This window comes from Rhea americana, unplaced genomic scaffold (genome assembly GCF_003343005.1).
Source record: "Rhea americana isolate MKP2758 unplaced genomic scaffold, rheAme1 scaffold_58, whole genome shotgun sequence".
NCBI classification, from domain to species: Eukaryota; Metazoa; Chordata; class Aves; order Rheiformes; family Rheidae; genus Rhea; species Rhea americana.
The window spans coordinates 994780-1007161 of record NW_028186734.1 but is presented as its reverse complement, the minus strand read 5'-3'; the positions used below and the strand labels follow the sequence as shown (position 1 = coordinate 1007161).

The 12382-nt window shown below is 39.0% G+C and overlaps 1 protein-coding gene across 1 annotated transcript; it reads left to right on the top strand.

The window, feature by feature from the left end:
• Positions 1–418: 418 nt before the first annotated feature.
• LRRC30 (leucine rich repeat containing 30) lies at positions 419–1462 on the top strand. Its single transcript, XM_085319311.1, has one exon. It carries the CDS (start codon positions 566–568, stop codon positions 1460–1462), a length of 897 nt encoding a protein of 298 aa, XP_085175437.1. The 5' UTR covers positions 419–565.
• Positions 1463–12382: the final 10920 nt, after the last annotated feature.

Sequence of the window (12382 nt, the reverse complement as noted above, 5' to 3'; positions counted from 1 at the left end):
TGGTAACTATTTCAGTGAAGTCAAGAACATCAAAATAAAAATGATTTTGAAAATGTCTTTTAGTCTGACTTGAAATRGTGACTTGCTTGCTTCTGCAGCTTAGTTGTTTGTTTTTTTGAAGTTGCTCTTGTTAATTGTCCTGCAGCCATGGTATGCAYCAGATAGCCAAGAAAGCTGACATGGTGAAGTTATATACAGCATCCCTGTGACCTTTTTGCAGTGAAGATACATATCTGTCTAATAAAGCCCCAGTCAAATGACAGTGACAGCTGCCTGGTGGCATTCACTTTGAATTGAACAGGTTTGCTCAGAAGTCAGGAGCAAGTATTTCATTACAGACCGTGCACCAAGAACAACATAAGCCCCCAAAAGTGAAACTTTCCCTTAGGAACTACAGAAATTGTCCCGATGGATGAAGATGCACTTCACAGGCTCCTCCTTATCTCCTTGCTTTGACTTTCCTGCCTTCTGCAAGCTGCCAACCTCTGTCAGCATTTGCATATTGCTGTAGCTTTTGCAAGGGAAGAAAACCTAGCTTCATCTATCAGGAGCAATCTAGTGTGTTATGGGAACTGAGCATTCAAAGAACAAGAGGCGAAGAAGCATGTTTTTTCTGAGGAAAGGTCAGAAGTTGCCTGCATGGGAAGATGCTCTTCTCTCAGGAAAAGAGCCCAAGTCACTGCTAAAACGTGGATTATGTTATGTCAGCTTAAGCCTGATAATGAAAGGGATGACCAGTGTGCCTGACTTCTTATGGGGATTGCCTGAAGTGCAGAAATTGAACCTTTCATGCAACAGGCTGGTACTGATTCCTCCTTCTTTGGGAAAACTGGACAGACTGGCGGTCCTGAACTTGTGTGGCAATTGCCTCAAGTGTCTGCCTAAAGAGATCGGACTGCTCAGGAACCTGAAGGTTTTATTTGTCAACATGAATTGCCTGACAGAAGTGCCAGCAGAGCTCAGCTTGTGCAGGAAGCTAGAAGTTTTGAGCCTCTCACACAACCGCATCTCACAACTGCCTTCAAGCTTCACTGATCTGACAAGYCTAAGGAAACTGAACCTCAGTAACAATCGCTTTGTTCATATTCCTCTCTGTGTTTTTGCATTGAGGAGTTTAGACTTCTTGCACTTAGGGTCAAATAGGCTTGAAAATATTGCAGAGAGCGTCCAGTATCTAGTCAATTTGCAAATTTTTATTATAGAGAATAATTATATACGCACTTTGCCACGGTCCCTCTGCTTCATCACCGCTCTTGAGTTACTAAATATAGATTACAATTCTATTCAGACTCTTCCAGACGACCTCTACCTGCTGCACAGACTGCCAAAAATTGCGTGGAATCCAATGGACAAAGGACTCCACCTTTCACACAACCCTCTGTCCCGACCCCTGCCAGAGATCGTGGAGGGAGGACTTGACGTCCTCTTCAACTACCTCAAAGAGAAAAAGGAGCACAGCTAAATGTTCACTGGGTTTGGGATTAACCCCRTCATCAAGACTCAAACATATCCCTGTACTTTCCTGGTCAATCATTTCCACTTCATAACACTTGGATTTTGAAGACCATGGATGGTTTAGTGAAGGTTTGCTGAAAGGAAGTAAAAAATGATTATCTTGTTTAGGTGTGTGAAGAGCAAACTTTCTGAAAATACCCGTTGCTGTAACCTTCAGTATTGGACTGTTTGGTTTTTCAAAAAAAAAAAAAAAGAAAAAGCTGTGATAAAATGTTTAGTCTTCACCTGACAGAAACAAATTAAGGTAGGCTGCAAGAACTGCAGAAACGTTGCAGAAATGTATATTTGCCAGCTATTAGATTGGAGAAATATTAATATAAATTGGATTTACTATATATGATGTGCTGTTGCACTTTAACTCCTGCTCACTTCTTCATACGCAGATAAACCGCTCCATAAACAAACACTGCTATCTCCATGAATCTCATGGAAAATGTTTAATTTACTTTCGGCAGTGAATATATCCTGAGCTATATTAGCCATCAGACAATATATTACTGGCCAGTTCAGTGTTGCTTGTTGTTTCATCCCACAGCTGTGAGCCAGCCGATATAAATTATAGGTGCAGCTTGCAGGTGCTGGAGGGATTTCCCAGTTCTTTGGAAGAAGACCATGAACTTCCTCAAGTTCCCTCTCTGAGACGAGCAGGCTTTGCCAAAGAGCCTGCCAGGGTCCCTATAGAAGTGCCCCATGCCAGCTGCCAGCGGCATCCACACAAAGCGGAGAAATAAATGGCAGTGGGGCTTTCTTCCGTCAAATGAAGACTGCCAGATGCAGTTGCTCATCACCCGACGAACAACGGCACTCGGGTCCCTCTCACACTTCCCTGCAATCGGAGCCACTGAGTAAGTTTACGCCGGGGGCAAGACACCTCCTAAAGGTGAAATGAGACCATATTTCTTTCAGGAAAAGCAACATCAAACCAATCATCAGCTTAAGTAAGAGCTTCAAAAACAAATAGTTATTTCTGTGATTTTCAGTATCAGCCAGAAGCATAAAAGTCAGGTGTTATGTGATTTCTCATACCGATTTTTAGTGCATGCCCTTCATCAAAATTTTGGCTATTAATAAGAAGCAGCAGTATGAAAGAGCTGTTAACAATTTGTGCTCCCTGTTTGTTTGTTTTTTTCTCACACCAGTGTAAAACAGGAACAACTCTACTGAAATCAGTTGAGATAAATGCTAGGAATTGCAGCATAAAAGTAGAATGAGCCCATATTTTTTTTTTTTAACTAATTAAAAATATTCAAAGCCACTTTTAAGCTACTTCCTATCCTACGTCAAATCTCAGGAATCAATGAGTACTTTCTAAAGCACAATTTGTTCAAAATTATGGAAGGCTGTGCAAGGCCAATCTTGCTTCTAGTGAAATTAGTGGACAACCCTCACTTGAGGGAAAACATCTCTCATTAGCAGTGATAGAAGCAGTAATAACAGGAGTTATGTAATTCCTAGGTACAAGCAAGTAAACTCAGTACCTCTGACTACCCTAACATTACCAGTGCAGTACTGAACATCGCAATGAAGAACCTATGCTCCCCAAATATATCATTCTGAGGCTGCTTACTCTGATTTATTATGTTGGATTGTTTGGCATATCATTGGTTATTTTAATAATGAATTTCTGTGTTATGCCCTGCAATTGCAGTTTCCAAGTGTGCAGTCAAGGTTGTCCTTGACTGATCCGATGTTTCTAGGAAAAGGAAACCTTTTGAAGGCAAGTTAGCTTGAGGATAAAGCAAGCGAACAAAAAAAMAAAGTAAATAAACACGAAAACATTCTTTTGGGGGTGGCTTTTTAATACATGTTTAAAATGCAAAAGCATTCTRTATCTATCTTTATATGAATTTAGGTCACCCATGCAATGGGATTTATAGCAAGCTCCAAGTTTTTCAGCACACAATACGAAGTATAAATTAATGTGTGATTCAATTAGCGACAAGAAATAAWGCTGCAGTTATTTATAGAAATACCAACAGATAATTTTTGCAGAGGATTAGGCACAGATTATTACCTTTTTTAAATGTCCATTTCATAACCCTAAGTSTTGCATGTCACGTAAGTGCTGCAGTTCCCCAGCAGTGCTTTGCAGGAAAATTAAATGCCTGTGGTATTAATCACCTGAAAAGATTTTCCATGTATCGGTATCCAGGATTATATGACACCAGATAGCCGCTGATGTGATCTGTCTAGAAGAGGTATGCACAGTAATTTATATGGAAGATGTGAGACTGAACTGTGTGTGTTCATTAGGATGCCACTGCAGAGAATAAGAAATAGTGCATGATTCAAGAAAATGGTCTCCAGACAGTGGATTAAAAGGCAAATTTGACATAATCAAATGCATCTGGAAAAGCAGTTATAATATGAAGTGGAACACCAATAATTTAAAATTCAATTATTCAATTGAATAATAACTTTTACTCAAGCTAATAAACCTTTGTAAGCGTATGAAACACATAAAAGTCTCTGCCTTTTTAAACAGAATAATAAAATTCATTGCATAAATGGTACTTTAATGTATAATTCAGATTTTACCATTAAAAAGATCATTTCTACTGAATTGCTATAGTTTTTCTTTCATTTCTGAATTAAGATCCTTATAAATAGTTTTCTTAGCGATACAGAAAATGATCCTATTTCAGCAAAGGGAGTATTCTGAATTCTTGCTATAAATAGAAAAGACTGCGTATCGCTGTTAGTCTATAAAAATGTGCATTGAAGGCAAATATATGTGTACATATCTCTGCATCTGAGTGGGAGGAGAGAGAGAGAGAAAGAAAGCAAGAGGAGAGCAAGAGGGAGGTAGAAAACAGATAATGATGTCATATGCTGACTCTGTTGGTATGAGATTTGAATAGAGCATTAGCAAATACCAGTGGAACTCAACATTGTCATTTGATATTAGTTGTATATACTAAGGGAGAAAAAGAAGCCGAAATGCTTCATGGAGTGCATTCGTACCCCATAATATATGAAGAGACTATCAATTCTACATGTATATTAAGTGATACAGTTTTGATTCATAACCTTTCAGAGATTCATGTGCTGAATGTGATGCTGGAAGCTGTTGTTTCTACTACTCACTGAGGTTTTCTCATCATAAGCCTCACACCAGTACAATTTTTGGTTCATCTATTGCTTATTTTTGTTGTTCTTGTTCAAAGGAATGGAAGAAGTGGGAGCCAGTCATGGAAAAGGATACTCTATTGATAAGATGACATTTTTATGGTTATTGCGCAGAGAAGCTTTAAAAGATCTGAAGGTTAGAAAAATTCTTGATGTAGGCAAAACAATGGGTAAAGCATAAGAACAAAGTAGAAAGAACATAGTTGGGGTCAAATGTTTACAGTAAATGCTATTTGCAACAGGGTAATACAGCTTGTTCCCTGGACAGCATCAAGTGTACTGGCAGTATATTTGGTGAGGTGGAYAGTTTTAACCTATTTTCTTTTTAAACCAAAAAGAAAGATGCATTCTGTGAAAATTTGAAAGTTTAGTAAATAAATGAAACCTCTGAAAAGTACAAGGTTTTAGGATTTYAATCTAACCTACATTTTTGACTTCAACTTTTGACTGAAATCCAAACATTTTAATCTGAAATGCTGCTGTTACACATCACTGGAGGTTACTCTGAAATGTCTTGCACCTACTCCTCAATTGCTTTTGACGAGACCTCCTACAACGACAAGATCTCTTATAACTCTTGTGACTAGTGACTTCCCAAACCATCCTACAATGTCTCACCAGCCCTATAGTGCACCAACAAACAAACTTGTAATCCAGGTAGGACTACCAGCCCATTATGTGACCAAAGCAACAAGAACCTAGGATGACCAATTCCAAGACATGTTGCGGTGACATTTCAAAACAGAAGTTTTCAGATTCTGACTGAAAGTTCTTGAAATCCAGATTAAAGGTTTTATGATTACTACTTTGGTTGAAAAACATTTGCAATATTTCCCATCTCACCGATATTTTCTATGTATWTTTTTATTTTCATCAAAATTCCTCAAATTTTTCATCAAAAAGCAGAACATTTTCTCAATCTTTTTATTATAAACATATGCATTCTGTGGTTTCAATGACTTCAATATATTAGGRTTTAACTGAATTCAAGTCCTATTATTACACTGTAATTTCAGGAAATGACATCTTTCAGTTGATATTTTTAAGAGCTTTACAATCATCATTCAAGTAGTTGAGAATKCACCTAAAAAGTATTACACTGATCCTTATAAAGAGAACTGAACACATTCTTTATTTCGCTAGGCCTGCTCTCTACCTGAAAAAAATGGACTACAGCATATTATTTCCATAAGTCGAAAAATCATTGATACTTCAGTTTATTTCCCTAACGAATGAAAAAAAAGAAAAAAAAAGCAAAAAAAAAAAAGAAGTTCTATGTGATTGCTGGCTTTCCAGTAGAAACATATGAAAGATAAATAAAGAAATCAAAGAAAATAAGCTAATCATATAGTCAATACTGATTCATTGAATTCCAAGGGAGAATTTCCTAACAAACTTTCAGAGAGCAGTTCTTGATCAACTCAAGGAACGTTTCTGACTGCTTTATACCTTATATTAAATACATAACTTTCTATGAGACAGGATTTCTGCAGTCCACATGGGAGCTAACCAACCTGACCAGCATGACCCAGACTAATTACAGCCAAAGGAAAACTTCCATTGACTGTAGAAGGGGCTGCATTTATATAAGAATACACACATTTGCCATTCTATATACTGAAAAAAAAAAAGATTTAAAAACTCTTTAGGGGTTTAAATGTGCATGAGGCTTTTGATATGTTGGGACAGAGGTATACTTTAATACTCACATGTGGAGTAAGTCTGAAAATCCTTTTATAAAATTGCATAATCCTTCCTCTGTACAAGTAAGAGGCAGAATAATAATTACAAGAGATGAAGAAAGAGACACTGAAACAGTTTTCTTTAGAAATGTGTTAGGTTATCTGAACACCATGAATATCCCAAGAGGAAATCAAATTTATATAAAGATTTCAAAAAAGTGGAAATTACCTAAGAATTTTTTTTATCCCTTCAAGCAGTCCAGAGAAAAGAAGACTCATGACACTATTAGTTTTAAATTCTTTCCTCATTTTCTCCCACCACTGGCTCCCTGCCTTTGCCTGTCTCGAACAGCGGCCCCCAGCCTTCAGAGAGGATCCTTTAGCAGAGTTTTCTGCAGAGTTCAGCCACAGGTACCGCGGTATAGCACGCTGCGCCGGCGCAGTGGCCTCTCACACCAGGCTACTGTGAAAGATTTGGTGACAAAGCCTGAAATTTATACTCAAATGTATCTGGAGTCAAGTCATGCATGGTTAAAAAGGTAGTTTCCAGTGAAGCAGGAAGTGYAGCAGCAGACTGAGAAAAGGTCACTGCAAATTATACTGCCTCATAAACTGAGCTTACCAAGGCAGACTGAAAAGAGGACCAAAGGGCAGAGCTTTATGTTTTCCTAAGGCTCAGAGGAGTTTMAGATACCATAAATTCATTGATGGATATCCTACTTTAATTTCCACTTCCCATTTTACAAAACATTTCTCTTTTCTTTTCTGATATCAGTCCTGGAGGGAAACATATGCTCCTTCTTTTTCTTATCTTCATCTTTTGCGTCACGGAGATATTCACAAGTAACAAATTCCTCCTCCCCTCCTGCAAAGCCAGTGCTGCCGGCTGTGGGTGGACCGAGGGTCCAGTCTAATTTAGTCATTTAAAGTAAAGCCCCTAAGGTTGGGTGGTGTGAATACCCTCCCCCGTGTCCTTTCGGCTCTGCGGTGTGTGCCCACGCAACACGAAGCAATGTCTTTCAGTATGRTATAGTGGTCAGAGTCGCCGAGAAGGGTTGGAAGATATGTCAGAAAAACGCCAGGGCACTTGCAATGCCCTGCACCAAATCTCTTGAATGACAATTGAGAATCACGAAAGCTCCTTCTGTCCTTGAAGTTACTTTATACAGAAGATTTTTTTTCTCCCTAGCTGTTAAAATGATTCACTTAACAAAAGGGTGAATAAAATGCACTTAAAGAAGCCTCTGCATTTTTAGGAACAGTATATCAAATGAGTTAAAAAAATACTTATTGCATACTAGCAAACCTTTAGAGAAAGAATTCCTTCCACCTAGAAAGCAAACTTATTTTCATTATACCTTCTTTACTTGTTCTTTGTCCTTCTTGTTTTTAACAACACACTGGAAGTCCCTGTGTGTGTATCTGTATTCCCACTTTTGTTTCTGAATGTCTGTGCGTGTATACATGTATTCCCTAYAGAGGACAACAGAGGCTATTAGTAGTTCCTAAATTGTTAGTCTGTGTAAACAGACAAGTCTCACTGGAGTGGACTAATATATTGCCTTGTGGATAATGCCAGGCCTCTCCTGATGAGCTGAAGAATCCAGAAGAATACCCTCAGTTTTGAAAATTCATTCAATTAAGTGAGATTTGGTTAAGATAATGCCTTCCAGAGGCATTTCTATGCATAACAGTCCTGCGCATCTTTCAGTGCATTCAGCCTCTCTTTCCAGCTGGGAAATAAAACTGTGAAGAATAGATTCTGATGTGGTGTTTGTGCGTTCTGTCCACATACAAATGAAGTTACAAAGATACTAAGGAACCTTGAAATCAGTTTGTTAAAAAAAGTCCCTCTGAGCATGTGTGTGTATGGTTGTGTACGTGTGTACGTTTGGAAGTTTTGGAAGCTTTTCACAGTGCTTTGCAATATAATATCTGAGGAATATGTGTGAGCTGACTGAAAAATAGCATATTTCACTGCAAATAAAATGCTAGTAGCTTGGTATCAAAGCAGGACTTCAAATTACGTGGAATGTAGAATTCTGTTGCTTTTGAGCTTTTTGTACATTGTTTTTTCTGAGTGTCTTTTACTTTCATTCAGACATTGAGAAGTTCTTTAAGATCTTTCATTAAGAAATGTAGGAATTTAAAAATATAGAATAATTCTAAATTGTATTCTACCTTTTCCTTGCTGATTAATAAWCACAGAGGCAGCAATATTCATTTTCTGTTTCATAGGCACTGGAAGCGTAGCAGCACTAACAGTGAACTATTTGAAATGCATTCTTTAGCCCATCAAAATGAAAAAGGAGTTAAATTCTACACAGCTTGATCTAAGAACTTTATAAGCTGATACATAGATCTGATACGAAACTGAAAACTTTGGAGTTTAGTTTAGCCCGGATGTCTGTAGGAGGCTCAAATGAAAAAGGTTAGAGAGTTTTCCCATGTCATTCCCTCAGACACCCCAAGAGGCAGGCAAAATGCACTTGGTACAAAACTTAGTGTAAGTTCAGAAGAACTTTAATGACAGTTTGTTTATCARAGGCTGATATATATGTTTTAACCCTCCCCTTCAACTTCCATATGGAAAGTTAATATAACAATCTTTATTGTTACAGACTTTGAACACCTTCTTCTTGCACTGTGTGGAGGCACTGTCTGAGACACTGAAGTCAGTGTCTCCCAGACTTCAGGTACTTCATTTTCTAGTTCCACTTGAAGGGCAAACATAAAAGTGCTGTTTACGATGCTCTGCTTTAAATGAACCCCTAGGGCTTGTAGGGCAGACAGCAAATAAATGCTTGTAGTTAGACTAGGAAACTCTTTAGTTTTGCAAACCCCGGATCAGGGATAGATTTCCTTTAAGTTCTGCATGCCTGGCTAAGGAAGATGAAACACATTAGCTACTGTTAATTCATATACAGCTGAATTTTTGAGAAAAAATGACACATAGAGTGCATGGGTGAGAAAATTAATCCAGAATGTCCAAATCGTCATAAGGACTTGCCTTTGGGGAAGATGTGGAAATTCATCAGGGACTGAGAATTTTCTCTGGTGTATCAGGTATCCATTAGAGAGGGCATTTAACATATTTTATGCAGGCTAATGGATTGCTAAACTGTGACATTTCAAGACTTACCTATGAAGCTGTTGGCTCTTCTGGGTAAATCATTTTCACATTTACATCAGTTTAGTGTAGTCTAGATTTGGATAAAGATAAGCATGGCTTTTCTTTTGCCAGTCTTCCCAGGGTGATGAGTCACCATGCTGGGATTTCTGCAACGATTTCCCTCTCTCATCTGCTCCCCAGAACAGCAATTTGCTGTTCCGGGTTTGTCCTGGGCTTGTCTGCAATATTCCAGCAACAAATACTCAGCAGAAATGCTCTAAATTTGCCAGGTCCTGTCCATACTGGCAACAACATATTTGAAAATGTCAGATAAATGCAAAATAAAGGGGGGGGGGTTGCCAGCTTAGAGGATATTGCTAGACATCCAGTTACTTTACTAGGAGCTCAAGACAGCTTATGTTTAGTTTCTTTTATACTAGCTATCTGTATTTTCCCGTTAGTTCTGCTGTCTTTTTCTTTTCCTCTGCCCTTCCTTAGTTTATTACATTGCTTCTTTTCTACTGCTGCCCACTCTCCTTCCTTCCTTTTTTGTTTTTCTTGTTTCTTATTAACAAACTTTGACATTTTTAATTAATGTCAACTGCTTGACTGATACCAGTTGAACCCTTCTTCTCTGAATTTGCTCTCCAAAACAAGTTAATCATTAATAGAGACCTGTCTTGGTCAATACACAGCAGTTCACTGAAGGATAACAACAACAAAAGTAAAACAGCGAGTAGAATAAGTAAAATACGTGGCTAACAAGCCTCAGAAAACTGTAACTACCCTAAAAAGCAGAATATACTTTCCACTTAGTGGCCCATGTAACTTATAAATCCTGAGTCTCCAGTACAATTCCAGATGGACATTCAAGTTAGCCAAATACTTAGGGGCTATCACAAGTGGGAAGGACATAGGAAAGAGTCTCCTGTGGGTTCCTATGAACAAACACCTTCACCTGACTTATTTGCTAGAGGCCTGTTCCTATTCCCAGTGAAGCCCGAGATAAATTCCCTGCCTCTGTTACCTCTGTTTTAGAACTGAGGAATATCAGTCCCCCTGGTGTCGTGTTGCTGCAGAACGATTTAGAAACATACTAAAGCAGGAATAGACTCTCTTGGCCAATTGCAGGTTTTGCCGTGTGCTGGAGAAGGTGGGATTTGTGCGCGGTCCTCTGTTTTTGCTGTAGGAGTATGCCCACCTCATTCCGTTTCACCTGTGTGTAATACACTTCTAATCTTCCGTGTCAGTCCTTTAATAAGGAAGCTGCACTTCTGAGGTTGGAGCAATGATTACGCAGAGCAGTAACGATCGCACTGCTCACAGAGAGATATTCACTCCAACTTCAAGACGGGAAGAAAAAAGATAGGATAAAAAAAAAGGGGGGGAAGGCAACAGCACCCAGTCCAGAAGCATAAATTCACTCGCCTGATTTGGAGGGCCCTAGCTGATGTGAACGTGTGGTCTGAAGCTCGGCRGTGCCACACCACGTCTTTCCGGCAATTTTTGAGCTCTGCTCACATGAGTTGCTCGCTGCAATGGGAYGGGGCCAAATCCAGCCCACCCAGCAGGAAACTGCTCCCACTGAATTCAGCGGGGATTTTAGGCATGCGGAAACGAAAGCGGCTGGGCCCGGGGTAGGCACGGCAGCACGTTATAAGATATGTTGACACTGCCATTTATCTGCTAGGGCAACTCACTTGTTCTGGCATCAGATGGGGCTGGAAACAATGTTCCAACTGGCTGCTGGGTGCCTGCAGGTGCAGTCCACCCTGCAGAAGGCAACTGTGCATGAGTTTTGTGCTTTGGGGGCTGAGACAAAAACTTCTCTTCTTCCTCTAGGGGGAACTGCCACTTTCAGGATCCTTAAAAACTCAGAAATAGATCTGAAYTGACTAGCCACAATCAGTTTAATATCCCTCTCAGCCCAACACTACAAAATACAAATGAAATCACTGTATGGTATCGCAGAAAAAATGTAGTTAGAGGCTCATTACACAAAAGTGGTCAAATGATATGACTAGAAGGGTATTTTAATGCATTATAGTGCTTAGTTGGTAGCTTGATGTCAAATATATGAAATATTAAGCAAGATATAATAATCCCTCTAGTAATGTAAAAATGTTCACATTTTTAATCTAGAGATCTCACTGATGAGGCATGATTGTTCAACATCCTGGAAGGCAGCTTTCTAAATTATGCTATTCCCTGTGGCAAGTGAAGGACAGATCAGAGACTTAATAGAAGGAGCATTTTTGTTTTCCCCGGTGGACAACGGGATTTACATTTCGACCCTCCAGCAAATTGAGTTACTCGTGATACCTTTTAAATTAGTACCACCTCATGAGTTTCACCCAGAGTACCTCCTAAATTAACAAGTAATACATTTAGGAATCCCTGAAAGGCTTATTATCTCCTGTCTAATATATCATTAGCACCGTACATAATTTTGAGATAATGTGCCCAGCTCTTCTTCTTGAGAAAGACTCCCATAGGTTAAATATGACATTGTAGATGTCCATTTCTGGCTTCCCATTATACTTCAGCATCTGCACAGAAATTAAGGCTAACTTTAAAAGACTCATTCCCACTGGCCTTTCAGTTTGTGCACTTTCATAGCTGCAGAATCAGAGCGGAATTGTTGGCCCACTGTGTCATCATKTCTGTTTGAAGGTATAACAGTAAATGCTATATTCGTAACCTCATCTYCAGAACAAAGCAAGCTGTCATTCCAAGGTTAGGATATTTGCTTCTGTATACCGAGTCCTCCAGGCTGTTTTAGATACCTTCACTGCTACAGTCATCTTCAAGCTGCTCATGCACCTCTGTGTCACCGCTCAGGATAGCAAYAGGAAACCAAACAAAGAGAAGAAATGCTGATATAACAGTTCCCATTGGGAAGTAGCTGCTCATTAATATGCTCTCAGACCGTTATACTTTAAGA